The sequence below is a fragment of the Talpa occidentalis genome, unplaced genomic scaffold (assembly GCF_014898055.3).
Source record: "Talpa occidentalis isolate TD23 unplaced genomic scaffold, MPIMG_talOcc4v2.1 talOcc4.6, whole genome shotgun sequence".
In the NCBI taxonomy this organism is placed as follows: domain Eukaryota; kingdom Metazoa; phylum Chordata; class Mammalia; order Eulipotyphla; family Talpidae; genus Talpa; species Talpa occidentalis.
The window spans coordinates 31,542,464-31,563,401 of NW_023604972.1; the positions used below are offsets into that span (position 1 = coordinate 31,542,464).

Here is a 20,938-nt window from a genome sequence, read left to right on the forward strand (position 1 = left end):
ATACAAGAGAGGAAGTACAGCAGCCATCGGAAGGGAGCAGATGACCGGGTGTGGGCGTCGGGGCAGGCTGAGGTGACTTGGTCTGAATCTTTACTTTTCTCCTTTTGTCCCAGCCCGTGTGTTTTTGCTTCCGGTCTGGTAGGGCCACAGTGGCAGGGCTACTTGTTCTAGAGAAGAGGTGGCAGCATTGAGAGTGCTGAGATTAGGGGTGGTGTGTGTGTAAGCAGCCCTGCTCCCCAGGGGGGCTGTCGGCCAGCACCCCTCAGTCTCTCAGCTGCTTTGGGAAGCTCATCCAGGACCAAGGTTGGAGACTGCCGCCATGGAAGTGTGTTGAACTCGGGAACTTGTGCCCGAGGAGACCTTGTGGAGCCTGGACACCAGCAGAGTCCCTACCGTGACTCCACTGGGCTGCAGACACTGTGCGGGGAGGAGGGGCGGCCCTTCCAGGCACAGCCGGGTCTGCTTATCTGCCCAGAACTTCCTGTTCCCTGGTTTGACTTCACTGTCTCCACTGTTCCAGTCCAGTGATACGCCAAGTTCTCTGAGTCCTCCGAATCTGCCTGGAGCCACCAGCGAGATGGAGGAGAAGGTAATGTGATTTGAACCTACATACTTCGTACTTAGCCTCCTTCCTTGAGCTTCCATTTCTTCTTTCTCTCCCCTGCCCCTCCTGCTGCCTCATGTTTGTGTTCATAGATGCTGCCTTCACCCAGTACCTTAAATTTCTTTGCTTGCAACCAGTGCGAGGTGTTGAGTGGGCTGTTTCCATGGAGGACTCTACCTTTGGAGTCTTTTGACATTAATAGTTGTCCTAAATGTCTGACTTCAAGACACTGTCAAGCCATTGAAAGACATTCCAGAACGCTTGAGGGTGCCTAAGTTTGTAAAAGAGTTTCTGTTTACAGAGGCCAAAAGCGAACCAAAGCATTTATCTACTTTTACATGTTTTGTTTTTTGACTTTTCTGAATTCCTTTGCCACCTGGAGCTTCACATGCAGGGGTCTAGGGAGACTTTTAGGGACTCGGCTGCACCTCCTTTGTAGAAGCCAGTCTGCTCCCCTTGAGGGCTTTTCTCCTTCACAGGGGCCCAGAGGGGCCCTCCTGGGGGCGTGGCAGACAGTACGATGAGCAGGGTATGTCCTGGAGTCTTCTGAAAGGGAGGAGTCGAGACAGTGCCACCACCTGAAGGGTGAAGAGGCTCAGCTGGAATAACTCGAAATGAAATGTTACATTTCAATCTCAGTTTCAACTGCTTATCTGTGTCTTCAATCTGTCTCATTTGGTTTGATCGCCTTTTACTCAGTCACCCATTAGGGGATGGAACTAAATGTTTAATTTCTCTCTTTTTCAACAGTAGTTCAGGATTTGACGCCTGTTACAAAGAGAACCATAAATAAATAAATAAAAGCTAGCAGACCAACGGCTGCAATTCTTTTCCCTTATTTCCGTGCTGCTTGTCATAAATTAATATTTACCGAGCATTTAGCCGCCCTTGGAACTAGCTTGGCCCTTTATCTTTTGTGCATAAATATGGAAAGTAATTGCAAAAAGCAAACCCATCGGCTAAACCCCACTGACTCTGCACATACAGCGCACAAACAGATGAACTTATCTAACGCTGCCCTTGTGTCCCAGAGCAGCTGGCACGAGCAGATAGGGCCGCGAGCGCCCTCTGCCGCGCGTTGGCCTGTGTGACCAGGAGCCCTGGCCTCTGGGCTTGCCCGTAAATTCCCTGCTTCTTACCGGCTGACTCAGTACAGCTCTGGGTTCTGGCTGAGCCATGGTCTTGCAGACCTATCTGAATCTGAACAATTTATCCACGTCTGTGCCTTTCATGTGATCGCATCTGCGTTACAGAACTGCGAGCCATGCGCCAGCTCAGCCTTTGCAGAACTACCTTTCCCCAGCAGCACATTTCTGCCCTTCATTTTTTAATCCAGGCTTCCTCCTTTAGTTTCTCCACGCACTCAGTGCTCCATGACTTTGGAGTGAGTGAGTTGAAACAGTTTTTACTGATTAGGAATTTCATGCCCTTGGCATGATGTTATATACATTACCGTTCCTTTATCCCTTCCACAAATATTTGTCAAATGAGGTTTGCTGCTTGGACAGATCGGGGACTGATACAAAGATTAAAAAGGACACATTCCCTGCCTCAGAGGGACTAAGGAGAGAGCTGAGGTATGCAGGCATGGTGTTGGAGGGAGGAGGAAGGCCCTTAGAGTTTTAGGGTTCTTAGCATAGAGATGAGCTAGTTCAGGGCTGAGAAAGCCACTACTTATTTTAGGTTTTGTGGCCCTTAGGTCACAACAAGGAGACTCCCCTTTGTTCTGCTTTTTCTTTGTAGCTCGTAAGCAGCCTAGAAGAATAGACATGGCTGTGTGCCAGTGAAACATTACTGATCAGAACAGGCTGCAGGCAGGATGTGACACCCTGACTAGATTTTGTTGAACACCCATGTGATTCAGAATAAAACTAGTCCCTGGAAGTTAAATGACATTTACATAAACGCGTGTATCGTTGGCAGAACCAATAATCAAATGTTCTGTCTTCAATTCCAAAGACAGTACTCCTTGCGCTGTTCTGAGGCGTCCCCTCTGCTCATCAGGGCTGCAGTCTGACATCATATTTTCATCTTCACTCCAGGTTGCTCCAGCTAAACCATCTCGACCAAAAAGGCACTTCTCCTCTGCCGGCACCATAGAAAGTGTCAACCTAGATGCCATCCCCCTGGCCATTGCTCGCCTGGACAACAGCGCCGCCAAGCACAAGCTGTCCGTTAAGCCAAAAAACCAGAGGGTATCAAAGAGGCACAGGCGACTCATCGGGGTAGGTAAAGTCCATCCTGGCTGACCAGGAAGACGCCCTTCCTTGCTGGGCACTCATCCAACCCCATGGGGTGGTCTCGGGACGGACCCAGAGAAGGAACAGGCTCTCTCCCCATTGGGAACTGGGGTGTGTGGCAGGGCATGACGGTCCAGGGCATGAGCCTCCTTGACTTTCCCTCGCCCTGTCTGGAGGGGGTGGACCTCAGAGAGAGAGTCTGCCCTTTGAGGGAGTCCAGACACTTTGCATTTGCTTTAGCTGAGCAGTACCCCGCTGTTCTCGCATGGCCTAGCCAAAGGCTCTTCAGTTTGATTAGGGTGAGCTGCCAAGTCATAAATTTAGGAGACCTTGATGAGAGGCAGCTCGCATTTCTCCCTCATCTCTCTAACGCTGGAGTCTTGTTTTTCTACAGTTATTCACCCTTATTTAGAGAACAGAATTTGAGAATGACATACACAGGGGCTAGAGAGTAAACATATAGATGATGTTTTTCCGTCTGCACCCACAATTTACTCCTGAGTTTCCCTGTCTCAGTACTTGGGACAACCCCCCTTTCTCGTGAGATCAAGAGGGCCACCTCCATTGTGAATAGGGTAATGGTTGCATGTGCAAAAGGAAAAGACTCATCCTCTGTCCCTTCCCAACACCAGGATCGCCCAGACGAAGACGGTGGCCTTCTGCCTCAGCTGTCCCCGGGCCAGAATGGACACTCTGGGGAAGACAAGGCCAGCTGGCATGAGGAGGAACCGGAGCCCCTGGACTCGGAAGAGGAGAGGAGGCGCCAGGATGAGTACTGGCGAGAACTGGAGGCCAAGTGCAAGCGGCAAAAGGCCGAAGCAGCCGAGAAGAGACGCCTGGAAGAGCAGAGGCAGCAAGCCCTGGAGCGGAGGCTTTGGGAGGAGAACAGAAGGCAAGAGCTTTTGGAGGAGCAAGGAGAGGAAGAGGCGATGGAGGAGAAGCAGCACCAGCCGGCGGCAGACAAGAGGCAACATGGAGAGGAGAAGCAGAGACCGGAAGAGCCAAGTTGCCAAAGGCAAGAGCAGAGGGAGCCCGAGGAAGGGGAGCTTCTGGAAGCCAAGCAGAAGCCCCTGAAGGAAGAGGCCGAGCGACAGGAGCGGCCCCGAGAGCAGGAGGAGCTGGAGGCGTGGAGCAGGTGGGAGGCCGAGCAGCTGCGGCAGGAAGAGGAGAGAGAGTCGGAGGCACTTAGAAGACGGGAGGAGCCCGAGGAGCAGCGTCGGGAGGAGAGAAGGCTGGACGAGCTCAGGCAGCGGGAGGAGCTGGAAGAGCTGGGGCGGCGGGAGGAGGAAGAGAGAAGGATGAAGGAGCTCAGGAAGCAGGAGGAGGAGACTAAGAGAAGGGAAGAGCTGAGAAAGCAGGAGGAAATGGAGACCCAGGGGCGGCAGGACGCTGAGAAAGAGCATCAGGACGTGGCGGCGCACAAGGACGAGAGGCAGCTGGAGCCGGACTCCAAAAGGGGCCCGAGGAGCCCACTTCAGAAAGATTTGGCAGAGAAACCTGAAGACCAGCACCTAACATCTGAAAAGCAAAGACAAGACTCTGTGGAGCCAAGTCTTGGGGAGAAGCAGCACCCCGAGGCCGAACCCTTAGGAGAGCAGCAGGGAGCGCAGGGGGCTCTTCATGAGGATGATGGTTGTGAACGGCGGGGAAAGAGAGAAGCGGCTACTGTACAGCCTTCCCAGAAACAGGAGGCGCAAGTAGAAGTGATGGCGACTCCCGTGGAGACGAAAGAAGCTGCTGCCCCAGAAACAGACAGGAAAGGGGAAGAGCTCAGGTGGCAGGAGGTGGACGAGAGGCAGACCATGCCCCGGCCCTATACTTTCCAGGTGGCTTCTGGAGGGAAACAAATTCTCTTCCCCAAAGTCAATCTGAGCCCAGTGACGCCAGTGAAAGATGCAGGACTTGCCTCTGCTCCCCATGAACCAAAGGCCCCTAAAGCCAGCCCGGCCCCCCATGCCCTGTCCTCGTCCCTGAGCATCCCCCACACGGCTATTTTGGTCACGGGAGCTCAGCTCTGCAGTCCGGCTGTCAACCTGAGCCAGATCAAGGACACTGCATGCAAATCTCTCCTGGGCTTGTCAGAGGAAAAGAAGCAGGTGGATGTTCCAACTCCGGAGAACCCACCCCGAGTGCCCGCGGACCCCCGGCCAGGCAGCGGGAAGGCCAGGCCCCCCCAGGAGTCTCCAAGCAGTGCGGCTGCTCTAGCTGAATGGGCATCCATCCGGTCCAGAATCCTGAAGAATGCAGAGAGTGACCAGCGTGGCGAGCGAGACCAGACTCAGCCCAGTGACGAGCACCCTCCCAGGGGCCGCTCCGATTCCCGCGGGAACCTCCGGAAGACCCCGCCAGTGAATGCGAAGTTCTCCATCATGCCCGCCTGGCAGAAGTTCTCTGATGGGGGCACGGAGACCTCCAGACAGAACCTAGAAGCAGAAAACCTTAGAAAACGACCCGGGCTGGGACCCAGTGAAGAGGCAGCACCCCAGCTCCTGTCTGCTGGTGCTAACGTGCACCAGAAGGGTCCAGAGAAAGTGGGGGTGCACCAGGAGCCAACAGACACCACAGAAGGATGCAAATTTGCCAAAGACCTTCCATCTTTCCTCGTCCCAAGCCTCCCCTACCCTTCGCAGAAAGCAGGGGCCCATGCAGAGCCCGCGACCACTTCAGACAGTGAGACCCCCGGTGAAAAGCCAGACCCCATGATGCCAGGGGCAGAGGAAAAAGCCTCGCCATTTGGAATAAAATTGAGAAGGACCAATTACTCACTGCGCTTCCACTGTGACCAACAGACAGAGCAGAAGAAGAAGAAAAGGCATAGCAGCACAGGGGACAGTGCTGATGGGGGGCCCCCCACCCCTCGGAGCACAAATGCAGAGAAAGAAACAGAGGGCACAGCCCCTAAGCATGGCCCATCCCACCTGCCAGAGAGGAAGCTCACCCCGGCCTCCGGGAAGGACTCTGCTGAGAGCCCCTCCAGCCACTCCCCTGCCGCTGTCCAGCCCGGGCCTGCACCGGCCCACAGCCAGACCCTGGCTCCAGAGCCTGAAAAGGTGGCAAGCAAAACGCCCCTGGCACAGAAGCCAGCCCTGGCTCCCAAGCCCACCAGCCAGACCCCACCCCCCTCCCCAGTCTCCAAACTGAGCCGACCCTACTTGGTAGAGCTGCTGGCGCGCAGGGCAGGGAGGCCCAGCCCAGAGCCCAGCGAGCCCTGCAAGGAAGACCAGAGGGGCGGGGACCCCCAGCCACCCTCACCACCCCTCCCAGAGGAGAGGCAGGCCCCGAAGAGGGACGAGGAAGAGGTGGAGACCGAGAGGAAGCCCTCTGCACCAGCGCTGTCCGCGGCTCGACAGGAGAAGCCCTCCCAGGCGCCTGAGGCCGCGAGGAAAGGTGAGTAGCAGGACGTGGGGACGGGGCCTTCATCTTCCAGAGCCGTCCAGGTTGCAGCTAAGCAGAAAAGCCCGCAGCGGGAAGCGGCCCGTGGAGCCGGTGCTGGGAGTCCTTCCCTTGGAAGTGGGTTTGTCGTGCCCCAGGAGCCCTCCTCGCGAGTCACAGCGAGGCTCTCGTGCATTCCTTGAAACTGGGTGCTGCTGGGTGTCTGCAGCTCATGCCCTTTAATGATATTTAGTTAGACAAGTATTAAGAAAGGTGCCAACCAGACTAATGTGCTTTTGGCTGACAGTGGAAATGGAAATATGGGCCTCAGGAACGAAGAGGTCACGAAGGGACGGTGAGTGACGGGAAAGACTGGACTTTCCTAGCCCCGAGCCTGTGTCTCTCTGGGCAGTGACTGGCACCCCAGTGGGAGGCTGGGGGCGTGCATGGCTCCCCGGGCATGAGCAGCCTCTGTATGGATAATTGTCTCCAACTTGTGCAGGGTGCTCCCCAGCCAGCCAGCCCTTGCCCTGAAGTCCTCCCATAAAGCAGCTGGAGGGGACCCTTCCTCTTAGCTGCCCCTGTGTTTCCTCATCCTGGATAGTTGGGACAGCGCAGGGACCTGGGTTGGCTTGGGCCTGAGAACCTTCATCTCATGCTTTCTCTGTTTTACCAAGAAGGAACCGTGTGGGTTGTAGCCCAAGAAGATACATTTCTCAAAAGAAATTCTCCCCTGAGGTCTCTTTAGGGAGGCATTCGTTTCTCTTTTTTTCCATTGTTTCGGTTTGGGGTAATTTTTTTCTTGAGGAGCCTGGACTTGGTATTTTACTTAAAGAAAGTCCTAATTTGGACCTCCTTTAACAAGCCTCACCTGGTTTTCTGGACTGACACATTGACCAGAATTTTCCAGAACATTTTCCTCTAATGGTTTCTCTTTGTCCTGCCAACAAGGGACCCATTTTCAGTTTGTTTGTTTTGATAAATGTTTTTATCTTAACTTTTTTATTAAAAAAAAAAGAAAGAAAGAAAACCCACCACTTATGGGACCGCCTCTACTCTTGCTCCCAAGTATTATACTTGGTTTGGGGAAGATAACCTGATCTGAGTTCCAGAAGCTCATGAAGAATTGTCCTTCAGCTCCTTCTAAGAGCCTGTAGTTCTCTTGAACACATGTTCTAATGTTTTTCAAATCTTGATGTCTCAATGGCCCATCTCTCAGGCTGCAGGTCTTAAAGGTTGGGGTGTCAAATGTGGGGTCCCGACCTTCTACTCATCAGGGAGAAGCTAGGAGTTGAGAGTTCCTTCCTGGTTGTGTGTCACTGAGCTGAGGGTGGGGTTCATGGTGAGATGGGGTCTCAGTGTCTTTTTCTCATCCTCCTGATGTGTAGGAGTTGCTCAGCTAGTTTCTGGATTTCTTTCAGAGGGAACATTCTGAATGTAGCAGTAGATTGGGTCTGTCTATGGAAAGAGGGGTGTTTAGCTCCCTTGGTTGCCATCTTGAACCGAAACCCCCATTTTCAGTTTGGACCTTAGTTTTGGTGTTGTTTGCTTTCATGGTGTCATCAAATCCCTCTCAGAGTCTGGCCTGCTCTGTCACTCGCTTATCTTCTCCCTGAAGAAATAATGTTCTATTGGGCCTCCCTGGTGGCGCAGCGGGTTAAGTACAGTGCTGTGAAGCTGTCCACAGCCTCTGCAATACGAGTTCAATCCCTGGCCAGGAAGAATACCCACATGGCACAGCAGACCTTTCCTGACTCGCCCGCTGCTCCCTTCAGCAGTGTACTTCGGTCAATATGCCTGTTCTGTTCCCCGCTCTATCTCTGGTGAATCCTCTCACCCCCACACCTCTGGCCTGTACCCCAGTTCTTGTATGCATAAATAAATAAATCTTAAAAAAAAAGGCCTACAAAAAAAAAAAGAAATAATGTTCTATTCTGCTTCTTTTTTTTTCTTTCCTTTCCACCCCCTCCCACCTCGTTCTGCTTCTTTTTCTTAGAGCGGTCCCTTTGATTATTATAACTTTATACCAAAAACAATTGCTGGTCCTGTTTTCCTTCCCAGTATGCAGATCTGGACTGTCAGATTTTGCTAATTGAATTTTTATTTGGTAGAAAAGAACCATGAAAGCCAAGATCACCTGCCTTGTGGGTGGTCGCTGCCTGAAGACCATCAGCTAGGGCTGACCAGACTGGTGTGACTTCTGTAGTTCGGTGAGCGTGTGGAGTAGCATCTCTCCTTTTAAGTAAACGTCTCTCGTGAAATACACAAAAGACCCCATCAGGATAAAAACATTAAGCCTGGACCACCAATTTATTTGTTAACTGTGTAAATGTAGTAGCTTCACTAGCTAAGGGCCCCTGGATACACTTAGGGTGATATCCACTGAAGCAGCACACAGAAATCAGAGCTCGCCAGCTCTGCTGTTTTCTTATGCTTGCATTATTAGCAGTCTATTAGACCTGTGATTTGTTTGCAGAAATTGCTTTGTGCCTTTTGTCTATTTCATGAGAGATGTTTAGTTAAAAGGAAATATGATAGTCCATAAACTCACCTAACTGCAGAAGCTTACAATATGCTAAAAGCAAAATGGGTAGAGCCAGGACAAGATTGCTAGTTCCTTCTCCCTCTCCCACCCACCCCGCCATCACCTCCTAACACTCCCAGCTGCTGTGGGATGTCTTTAAACATCCCATTTGTTGTACATGGCCTCCGATATATGGGCTGAGTGAGGGTGTGAGTGTACCTGAGCGCTAAATGTTAGAAAAACTGGATTTTGTTTTTATATTTAGATTTAAAAATATATAAAAAGAAATTGGAATTTTTTCGCCCTTCATCCCTGATGAATTGCCTTGTGCATGCCCCCAGACACAGCTCCTCTGAAGTGGTCTTTGGCGACCACTGCTCAGCGGGAACCATTGTACAGGCCTAGCCACGGGAAGGGGTTACTCGGAATGAAAGTAGCAGCACTGACCCTATGTACCACCCTTAACACTTCCACTGCAGGCAGCCCCAGCTCTCATCTTGTTCTGGAATTTCCTCTTCCTTATGGCCTTTTGCCCAAGAACTGACCTTGGGGAGCAGTGATGAGCTCTGCAATGCCAGGAGTCCCTTGCTTCTCCCCCCAAAATCTTAAAGAAGGAACGTGAATGGGCTGTAGTTCTTCTGGTCATAGGGTAGAGAGAGAAAAGGTTTAAACAGTGTAGTAAAATATATTTTTAATCAGCTGTTTTGAATTCCTGGACTAAAAAGTTATATAGTTGACAAAGAACATCTTTGTCTTTCAAAACCTTGACTGAGTGCTTCATCAAGGGCTCCTTTTACATAATAGCTTTAAATGGAAATCATTTCGATCTTGGCAATTTTGTTTTTAAACATTTTACAGACAGGCATTACACAGCCCTTGAGTAAAAAACCAGAACTTATTAAGTTCTGGTTTTCCAGATATGTAATTGGAATATGTAATTCCAATATATGTAAACGCTTCACAGTTAAGCAGAATGCTGATGTAGTACATGATATTTTCTGGCTAACTAAAGCTTACTCAAAACCTTTTCTATTTCACCTTTTAAAAAAAATACTTCTAAAATGTGTCAGTTTCCTTTTCTAATGTTAGATCATATTTGAATCTTTATTTGATGATTAGGGATATTGCAATGCTCAAGCTTATTATAAATTTGATTTCTCTTTGGTACAGCACTACCGGTATAGAAAATGACCCAGAATCTGCTGTATGTGTGTGTGCACGTGTGTGCTTGGATTTCTTATTTGAACTTATTTTGGTCTTTCTCCTAAATGTAAGTTCAGTTACTGGCTGAATGCCATGAACTTTAGGGCAGGTTCTGGATTGTCAAAGTGTAAACTTCTATTGGGTTCAAAAGAACAGGATTGTAATGAGCCCTTCTTCAGGATAGTAAAGGACTCACACCTGAATGGTGACCTCCAGATGTGCCTCATTTTTACTTGAGGGGCAGGAAGGGAATCATCGTCTCATAGACAGAAAAAGAACAACTCACTTTCACAGGTGGTCACTATGCACCAAGCCCTGTTCTAATGTCTTTTCTAATCTCCATGCCTCCCCACGAGCCATGTGGCTTTCTCCAGTTATGGATTAGAAGACTCAGGCTTAGAGAGATTAAGTAGTTTTCCTAAGGTCAAACCAGGTCTGCTCACTCCGGAGCTCAATTACTCAGCCTTGACACCATCCACCTGTGAGGTGTTGACTCGGTTGTGCGGATGATGCAGTCAAGCCCAGAGAAGCCCAGCAGGGAGTCAGGCTTGGCTCCTTTGGGAGCTGTGCACTCACTGCCCATGATGGCCAAGCGTGCTGGGCACTGCGGGCCGAGTACAAGCAACCCTTGAACAGCTGGTAGGGTCCTCTTATAAACCGATGACATCCGCTTACAGTACTGATACATACAGCACGGTGCTGTAAATATATTTTCTCTCCCTTAGGATTTTATTTTGAAGATTTATTTATTTATTTAAACAAGAACTGGGGTGCAGGCCAGATGCGTGGGAGGGTTAGAGGATTCCTCAGAGAGCGAGCGGGGAACAGAACAGGCAGACTGATGACATACACTGTTGAGGGGACCAGCAGGCGAGACAGGAGAGGTCTGCCACGTCATGTGAGACCCTCACCAGCCGGCCGGGATTGAAGCGGCGCTGCAGAGGCTGTGGACAGCTTCACAGCGCGGCGCTCAACCGCCTGCGCCACCAGGGGAGGCCCTTTCCCTGAGGATTTTAATACCACTTTCTTTTTAGCTTACTTTATTGTAAGAATACAGATCCTAATGCATATAGGTACAAATATGTTAATCAATAAGGCTTCTGGCCAACAGCAGGATATTATTGTTTGGGGAGTCAAGAATTATACTTGGATTTTGGAGTGGGGAGTTGGCACCCTAACACCTGAGGTGAGTAGCTCAAGGGTCAGCTGTACTCATATTTATCCAGTGAGGGCATTGAACCAAACTCGAGGCTCCCTGCTGTGTTCTTAGAGCCCTGCCCTCAGCAGCCCCACTTGGTAAGCGATGCCCCTTTTCCTTGGGGGTTGAACATAGGCTGTTGTGGAGGGTCGGGGGGGGAATGAAGTGCCATTAAAAAACTACATCCTAAAAACAACTTACAAAAACAGAACAATGATGAATCAAATAACTTCCTGGGGCCCCTGTAAGTCTAAGCTTACAAAATTCCTGACACCAGGAATTTTTTTTTTTTTCTTACAAAGTAGAGTAGATTCTTCTATTTAGAGGGACGAGAAATGCTCCTGTATTTCTGTTGATCAAAGATATGTTACTTCCCACCAGGTGGACTCACTTAGGCTTCAGTGCAGCGCTTGGTAGGAAGGGATGGTTCATCTCCCATAGGCTGATTAATAATCACAAATTTTAGGGGGTGAGAGACTGATAAGCCGTTCGTTTCACAAAAGCAGATCTGCTTGATTTGTATTAATTCTGCCCACCATTCCAGTGTGTGTGGATGAGAGTGTGTGGGGTGGTTTCGGCACCACCAAACAAATCTCCAACCCCAGCTGGGTGTCCTACAATCCAGCTCAGTTCTGACACCAGCTACCTGCAGATAGCATCAGATCCCACGGGTTCAGGGCCCAGCCTCACAACACTGTCCCCACCTCAGGTGCCAATCCAAGTCGAGGTTGTCACCTGTGCTTCTGAGCTGAAATCAGAGGTTCCAAGACTCTCTCCTTGGGTTCAATTAATTTTCTAGAACAGCTCACAGAACTGAGGGAAACAGTTCACTTGCTAATTTGCTTATTGTGAAACAATAAAACTCAGGAATAGCTGGGTGGAAGAGATGCATGGGGAGAAGTATGGCAGGAGGGCAGTGCGCCATCACCATGGCGGACACACCATCTTCCCGAATCCCCACCTGGTTACCAACCTGGAATCTCTTTGAACCCTGTCCTTTGGGTGTTACGGAGCCTTCCTTATAGAGGCATGATTGATTAGATCATTGGCCTTTAGGACTGAATTCAGTCTCTGACCCCTCTGCCCTCCAGCTGGCCCCTGTAAGCAACCAGCGCCCATCCCTAGGTGCCTTCCTCTCACCTGGTTAACATAACAAAGGGCACCTCTATGATCTCCTCACTTAGGAAACTCCAAGAACTCTGTCGGAACCAGGAACATAACCACCTAGCCAGTATAGTCCTTATTATAAATCACAAGTCTTTCCTCCTGCAGAAAAGCCGGTGCTGCAGAGCAGGCACTCTTTAGACGGCTCCAAACTTGGGGAGAAAGTTGAAACTGCACAGCCATTGTGGATAACATTAGCACTGCAAAAGCAGAAGGGATTTCGGGAGCAGCAAGCAACTAGAGAAGAGAGAAAGCAAGCCAGGGAGGCCAAGCAGGCGGAAAAGTTCTCCAAAGAAAACGTGAGTATGATGGGGTTTGGGAGTTGGTTTGGAGTGCGGGGTCCTGCTCATAGCCTTTCTGTTTTAACTTGGCCTCCAGAGCTTGGCTCTCTTTTCAGTAACAAGGACTTAAAGAAAAAAAGAAAGGCAGGCTAGGTGGGAGTGCAGGAGAATACTGAGAAAAAGCAAAGAAATAAAGAAATTGACCACCATTCAACCAAGCACTTCTGCATAAAGATTTGATTTGGTTTTCTTAGGCTCCGAGGTTAGCCTGCTTTGGTAGAATCCACAGTGTAAATCAGTAGCAGTGATCCATGTACTCCACAGTTATGGGAATGTGAAAATGATTTTGAGCAGAGAGTTGGGAGGAACTGGGGAGTCTTGCTCTGTAGCCCTAAGTACGTGATGGTTTGATGGGGCGCTCCTGGGAAAGGAGCCTCCCACCCTGGCACGTTGGCAGAGCTGCTCCGTGCAAGGGGCCAAAGCTGAGCACATTGCTCAGTGTAGTCCTGCAGCTCCTTTGGGAGCAGAGCTTGGGGGCTGCGATATTTTCCATGTCCTTTTGTCAAAAACACGCCTTTCTTACCCTCTTTGCCCTCCAGGTCGGTGTCAGCAGAGCTGGTTCCCTGCACAAGTCCACTGCTCAGCCAGAGGAGAAGAAGCCTGAGACGGCAGTGGCCAGGCTCGAACGCAGAGAGCAACTGAAAAAAGCCAACACCCTTCCTACATCTGTGACAGGTAGAGAGCAGGTCCATTCCCATTGAACCGCAACTACAGGCTGTTCTCAGAGCTTGCTTTATTTCCCCCAGTGAAAACGACCAGTCCAGCATTTCAGGCATTTCGAAGCCCAGACTGTCTTGCAACTGTCATACCCCTTGACACTGACAAAACACACCCGATGAGACCGCCAGGCGCTCACCCACCAGCAGTGATGTGATGCTTACCAACCAGCTCTTCAGGGGCGGAGAAACCTCTATTTGTAGCATTTGCCATTTTCTGTGGTGTAATACTCCTGCCACGGCCAATTTCAAGCTACCAATGTGTGATCGATTGGCTGGCTAAATTCTTGAACATTTCATAAGTCATCTCCGCCCTCACTGGGTGGCCCGACAAAATTAGGTTCCTTAACTTGCTGTAGTGAGGAAGATTACATATCCTAAGATCCTTCTAGACAAGGAAAGAGAGAAGATTATCAGGGGATTTGGGTGAAAGGGTAAAGTTTAGGTAAAATTTAAGTGGAGCAGTGTTCTGAGACACTCAGGCAAAGCAGAGGTGCAGGGTGTACATAAAAGGGTTGGAATTAAGCCTAAGCTGAAAAGTGGACTCAGGATCCCGTTTCCTTTGACCCTCCAAAGCTAAGCTAAATGTGTGGAAGCAGAATCTGAAAATCCTGTTGTGGAGCTCTGCACCTGGGCTGGAAATGCTCAGATGTTCCAGGCAGGAGTAGGATGGTCCATACTCACTGATGTGGTTCCAGAAAGTCTCTCACTGGCTATGACTTTAGAGAGCATGGATTTTTTCAACTCCAAGTTCTTTTTTTTTTTTTTTAAGTTATTTATTTATTTATACAAGCACTGGGTACAGTCAGAAGTGGGAGGGTGAGAGAATTCACCAGAGAAAGAGTGGGGAACAGAACAGGCAGACCGACGAAATACACTGCTGAGGGGAGCAGAGGGCTTGGCAGGAGAGGTCTGCGCACCATGTGGGACCCTCGCCGGCGGCCAGAGATCAAACCATTGCTGCAGAGGCTGCGGGCAGCTTCGCAGCCCAGTGCTCAAGCACTGTGCCACTGGGGAGGCCCTCTAAGTTCTTGATGTTTATTAGCATTGGCAGGTTTTAAATGTCTAAGAGGTATACATTAATTTTTTTTTTTTATGTTAAAAGGTAAGATGATCCAGTAACATTTCCAACTCTCCCAGTTGCAAATCACTTAGAGGATGGATGAATCTATAGAAACTTCCTCCCAGGGGTTAACAGAACATCTGTTTCCCCACTAGGCACCCAGAGGACACCTAGCCCAGGCTTTTTTACCTGCTAGCTAAGGTCTAGAAATGTAGAAGACTCACTATTAAAGCTATATTTACTGCTTGGTGAAGAGAAAAAAAAATTGTATTTGAAAAATACTTTGGAGTACTGGCTAATTTAAGAATTTCCATGGACATTACTTCATTTGCTGGTAGAAGGATAAATTAAGGGTTCTAAATGTATGGGTGTCAGAGAGAATTCTTTCAAAATAAAGTGAAAACTCCAAGGTCAAAGAGATTACACCACCTTTCTTTGCTCGATTTCTTGGAAGTACTGAGGAGTTAATGCAATTGAGAGTGGCTCCTGCTTAATAAAACAAAGCATTGTCCTAAAGTACTTGTGTTTTCAATCAATTTCCTGCATTTTGTGTGTAGGCCATCGCCATAGGCACTAACCATGACCTAAAAATAACATGGGAACTTTCATCTTCTGAAGCCTTGAAGGTCTGGTAAAAGTGGTAAGAGGCCAAGGAATTGCTTGATGGGAATGAAAGTAGAGAGAGCTGGCAGGATTGTGTCCTTCAGAGATGGCGTGACCCAGGGTACTCTTGGTGGAGGAGGTAATTTTTGACCTCACCACCAGCTTGATCAGCTCCAACTGCTGGTTTGATCTTTTTCTTCATGAATCTGACTGGTCATACGGCTGGAATCATCAAGTTCACCATGCCCTTCTTAATTATGAGTAGCTTGTGACTGGAAATCGGGCTTCTAGAAGTTCTGGGAAATTGTTGGTGACTGTACTGTGGTCACTAGAATTCTGTACTTGTAATTCTGTACATTGTAATAGCTACAATGTCATGGTTTTTTGTTTCTTTCTCACCAAAGATGCCAAGAGTTTCAGTGGGTTTTCCTTCCTGAAGCTCATACTTCTGATCAATCAAAACGTAGCTCTGACTTATCCCTTTCTCCTTTTTCTTCAAAAACTCGATCCAGTGGAGATCTCTGATTCAGGCTCCCCGGCGCCGCTGGTGAAAGAAGTCACGAAGAGGCTGTCCACCCCTGATGCCGCCCCCGTGTCAACAGAACCTGCCTGGTTGGCTTTGGCCAAAAGGAAAGCCAAGGCCTGGAGCGACTGTCCACAGATTATTAAGTAGAGAGTGACTCTTGTCCATTCCTATTGCCAGTTATTGGCTTCTGTCCTTTTTATTTATTTATTTTTTATATAAGGTAAAGGAACCAAGCTGGGGGGGGCGGGGGGGAAGCATGTTTTATAGGCTCTAAAATAATGTTTTAGTAACTGAACTGTTGGTGTTCCTTGTAAAGAGTGTATTTGCACAACCCTAGGTCCTGGTGCCTTGAGCTCCTAGTTCTAAAGAGAAAATTCTGTCTGAAGGACCATGTGAAGCAAACTCCAAACTAAGAAATCCTCGGGAGCCTGCGGTGTCCATTCCACAGCCTTCCCACTCATTTCCACCCCAAACACCACTTAGAACATGTACTTTTGCCAATCTTTGTAATGTTTCTTTCTTTTTAATTCTCTACTGCAATTTCTTTTATCCAAAACATTTATCCTGCCATATCTTTGGGGATTTCTACCCTTTTCTATAGTACTGGTGAAAGGATCAGATACAGATAGAAACAAGAATGGTCATCCTCTTGAATGCAGTGAATCACAAATAATAGCCTGACTCTGCCCATGTCTGGTTTCCATGAATTTTCCCCAACCTGAAACTGTAACACAGGGAGCAAATCCATTCACACTCATCAGACCATTGCTCTCCTTAGCACATGCTAAACATTCGGCCTGCTTGGCTCTAGGGAACATTTTAATTTAACATGGTAAAGAATTGAAGCTCCCAGTTCTCTTTCTGTCTCTGAGAATCCCCATCTGCTGCAGAGGTCTGGGCTCCTTGTCAGACCTGCTGCCTCAAATCCTGTGAGAACAGAGCTGGGAGTGTATATTCTGGCAAAAACTCTTCAGATAAATTCTGATATATCCCAGAGGTTCGGAACCTTGGGATACACTGCCTCTAGTGTGAGGTAGTTTCAAAAATTCTAAAGGAGAGCTTCATTTCACCCAAAGAGGCAAAAGTTGAGACAGCTGTAATATAACATGGTTTTACATTACATGTCATGTAGACATGTTGTAATGTATACTATAACCTGTAAGAGCCTACTGACATTACATGTCTCTAAAAATTTCCTTAGGTCGTTAAGGAAAGTTCACAGGAAGCCAAGATTTGGAGCCTTTGTACTAAGGCTCTTCTGTAAGAAGTTTTTCTTTACCACAATCAAGTAATTCATATTTAATCAAGTAATTCATTTAGTGAAATGTTCAGTAGCATTTATAATTTAGAGCATTCACCTTGCTACCTTGAAAAAACATTTCAGAGTTTTAAGTGGCCTTGTTATATACACATGATAAAAAGAAGGGACTTGGCAATTTAAAAGCCTCATATAATAACTTTTATTTCCCTAACTTTGCTTTATATGAAACAGACATGCCAGCAAATGCACACATTGCTGATACTAACATTGTATTTCATGGTGGTTAGTATATTCTCATTGTCTTAGGTTCTGACTCCAAAATATAAGTATAAATCCTTTGCCCAGTGCAGGAGGAATTGCACCTTTTTTTTTTTTAATCTCCTAGAAAAACACATTTTATTAGTATCCATCAGTTTTCCTTTATACTCATTCAGTATGCAATGTGCTGTTATTCTATCACTGACCTTAAAGACTGACAGCATATAAAAAGCATTTTGTTTCTGGAAACAATGGTTCAGCCTCACAGTAGCAGCTGGCATGTATGATCAAGTGAATAGTTGTACTCTTGCAAGTTGGATTTATTAGTATATATACTGGACATTCAGACTGTTAAGAATCAATGTAATTTTAATTTTTTTCTATTGCTATGGGAGGCGATAAATATTCCACTGCACGTTTTCCACTGATGTCCATTTCTAAAACAAATATGTAGGCATTTGTTAGTTTCAATGATTTCCTCACTAATATAACACTTTAATGGCAACCTTTCAACCCAGAACTCTGGGATTATAGTGCTACAGTAATTCTTCTGAATTGACTTTTCTTTCATCCTATCAGCTTTGGATAATATCATAGTAATGGCAGAGAGCAGGCACCTAACAAAGAATGGTAGGTGAGTCAACTCTATTCTGGCTATCTACACCAAACCTGTAAAGGTAGGAGAAATACCTCAGTTAAAAAGTTTCTACTCAAAGTCTTTAAAAGAAGAGTATGCTGAGGGAAGTACAGTCATAGCACTTAAACTTCCAACAACTAAAAGAACATGTTTAATATTTCAAGTAACAGTTACTCCAACTTTGCACTAAATACCAATGAAGTGTTATTTTGCTTTAGTTGTGTGGCAGCCTTTCTTAACAGATATGAGGAAATTCTGTAAAACCATATTAAAAAATTCAAGGCTTTTTTTAATGAATGATTGCTATGTTAAATATACATGTTTTCTTTTTTAAAACAAACATACATTTCCCTGGCAAGGTTATAGATAATTAACCTCTGTTCATAGACTATATATAAGACTCGAGTTTTTTGTTTACTTTTTTAATTTTTCAAGTGCAATTGTTTCTTATATAACATTACTAATCACTATTAAATTATCATTTTAGCCAGTTATCAGCAAATTATAGTATGTATTCATTGTCTCTTCTTGTGACATTTAGTTTGCTTATTTTAAAGCAGAAACATTAGTTACAAGTGTCTTGCAATATTTTTACCAACAATAAAATTAAGTAGAGACTTAATGAACATACCTTAGTGTGATTTTAATATTATTTTGAGATTTGGGTTGTATAAAGTTTTAATGGAAAATGTCCATTATTGAAGGAAAAGATCTTTCAATAAAAAATACTCACAAGATCTTCAGTACTGGTGGAATTTCCTTCTCAAGTTGAAGTTTTCACTAATTTCAATGACCATCTACAAGAATGCTTTTGTTGGGCCTCCCTGGTGGCACAGGGGGTTAAGACACAACCTATGAAGCTATCTGCAGCCTCTGCAGCACAAGTTTGATCCCCGACCAGGGAGCTACCCACATGGCACAGCAAACCTCTCCTGACTTGCCCACTGCTCCCCTAAGCAGTGTATTTCAGTCAATCCGCCTGTTCTGTTCCCCACTCTGTCTCTGGCGAATCCTCTCACCACCCCCCACACCTCTGGCCTGTACCCCAGTTCTTATATGCATAAATAAATAAACTTTTAAAAAAGATTTTTTTTTTTTAAAAGAAAGCTTTTGTTGGGGGGAAAGAAAAACAACTCCAAGGCATTTTCTATAATGCCTTTTTTCACTAGATGTTTTTTAAGAGAAAAATAATAAATAGTGTCAAATAAGATATTTATCTCAATCCTAAATTGGAAGTGAATGGTCTGCCTCTCAGACAATATGACTCTTGAACACTTATTTGGAGTGTGTGGGGTTGGAGTTTACTGTAAAATATGAAGCAGCAGTGCTTCCAGCATGTACATTTCTGATGGGATAACTTCAGTGTCAAGCTAAGAAAAAACAAACCAAAAAAACAGAACCACCATGAATACCCATTAAAATATCTTTCTTTTGACAATCTGTGGTTTCCAGCTGACAGAAGAGTATCTTTTGTTGCTATATCATCCTCTCTCTACAATTTAATGGTTTTATCAGCTTCAGCTGTTAGAAACCAACTTTCAGACTGATCAAAAGCACAAGTAAATAATCCTGATTCACTATGCAATGACCCAGGCTGCACAGCAGAATGAACTCTCTAGAAGTATAGTCAGTTCTCCAGTCCCAAAGATGAATAGCACCACTACCAGGTCTGGCTAGCACTATATCAGAGTTTATCGTTAATGTGTTAACAGCATTATGACCAGAAAGATTTTGAATAAAACGTCCATCAGGGAATTTCCACTGTTTTACCTGGAAATGTATAATGTCTTGTCTGTAAAACCATAGCCCTGACTGATTTCTTATCATTTGTTAATGTTTTTCCAGTCACCAAAAACAATAATCATATTGCAGCATCCTAAATTCCAGTAATAATTTGTGGTTCTGCAGCTTCACACCTCACTGTAGCAACTGTGTTTATGTGTCCAGATAACATGTGTCCACGGGCTTTAGTTCTCACATTGCAGATCCATGCAGTTGAATCTCAACTACAGATTACCAGAACATGGATCGTTGGGTGCCCATCCAACCACATACTGCACTGAGACGTCTATGCCTTAGTGCCTTATAACTGTATATTCAACATCCCCGCGTTGGACTTGTCTGTCTTCTCCGCAGAACAGGTGTGGGCTCCTCGTGTTTACTATCACCCCACACTGTGCTAGTGTGCCCAGTTAATGACAATTTCAATTTACCAGTAACCAAGTCCCATCTTTATCGTTCTGTTGGCAGAGTCACTAACAAACCACTGATTTCCAGGTCCCACGGCAATGCGGGGTGATGCCCACTGACCACCCTGTGGAGTTTCCATGGTGGGTGCCACTGGGCTTTCAGCATGGTAGGGGTTTTTTAGTCATCAATGAAGAGCTTTGGCTTTGCCACCCTCCATAACAGCAGTCATCTCTGCAGGCTGTGAGCAGTGGGAAGCTTCAGGATGTCAGTATTTACTTTCAGCAGGTGCACTATGATCTGCATCCATCCTGGCCTGATTAGCAGGTAATGCCATGCTAAGGACTGTGCAGCTAATTCACTTGGCATTTTTTAGATCATAGTATTTGCTGTCAAAGCCACCTCTGGTCTGGTGGCTATGAAGGTGCATCTCTCACCAGATATTCGACTTCTTGTCTTTGGCAGGATGCTGCTTATGACCATATGAATCCAAAGCATTCTGAGAGCCCTTCTCTTTAAAATGTCTTTTGAAGTAGGCATATATAACATGTATGTAACGAGTACAGCTTACTCATTACACAGCTTGATTGTCTTTTTTTTTTTGTGACTCTTCAAGCAAAGGCACAGGTTTTCGATTACCAACTACAAACATGTCATGGGTCCACTTCAATGAGAATACAAGTGTGTGCACACAATGTTTCTGCACCTCCTCGACCACGATGCAGCCATGTATTCCATTGTTCGAGCAGGGAAGCTACCCTAAGCACCAGCACAAAAAATGCTGCCACAATTGTCCTTGAACACTTCTTAAGAGGCTGCTCAGGGCTCTCATGATCACAAATGTGGAGGCTGCGAGGCCTTCTTAAAGCTTAGACTCAGAAATGATAGTGTTATCACTAATATATTCTATCGATTAAAGCAGATTTTTGCATGTATCTCAGTGTAAATGAGTGAATTGTGTACTACATCACAGAGTAACCTTTTAACCCACCTGTATATTCTGATCTTTTTTTCCTCATAGGCTTTTTATTAAAAAAAAAT

The 20,938-nt window shown here is 46.6% G+C and overlaps 1 protein-coding gene and 1 pseudogene across 8 annotated transcripts in view; one reads left to right on the forward strand and one right to left on the reverse strand.

Moving 5' to 3' along the window:
• Positions 1 to 15,787, forward strand: part of CRACD (capping protein inhibiting regulator of actin dynamics) — a 213,489-nt gene extending 197,702 nt beyond the window's left edge. For all 8 annotated transcript variants that reach the window (XM_054688270.1, XM_054688273.1, XM_054688271.1 and 5 more), the window contains 6 exons: positions 521 to 589; positions 2,647 to 2,829; positions 3,477 to 6,231; positions 12,414 to 12,604; positions 13,186 to 13,321; positions 15,541 to 15,787. In XM_054688270.1, the coding sequence (XP_054544245.1) occupies positions 521 to 589; positions 2,647 to 2,829; positions 3,477 to 6,231; positions 12,414 to 12,604; positions 13,186 to 13,321; positions 15,541 to 15,701 (3,495 nt within the window). In that variant the 3' untranslated portion in view covers positions 15,702 to 15,787. The remainder of the gene's footprint in view (positions 1 to 520; positions 590 to 2,646; positions 2,830 to 3,476; positions 6,232 to 12,413; positions 12,605 to 13,185; positions 13,322 to 15,540) is intronic.
• A 3,119-nt stretch (positions 15,788 to 18,906) lies between these two features.
• LOC119260297 (pleiotropic regulator 1-like) lies at positions 18,907 to 20,916 on the reverse strand (annotated as a pseudogene).
• Positions 20,917 to 20,938: the final 22 nt, after the last annotated feature.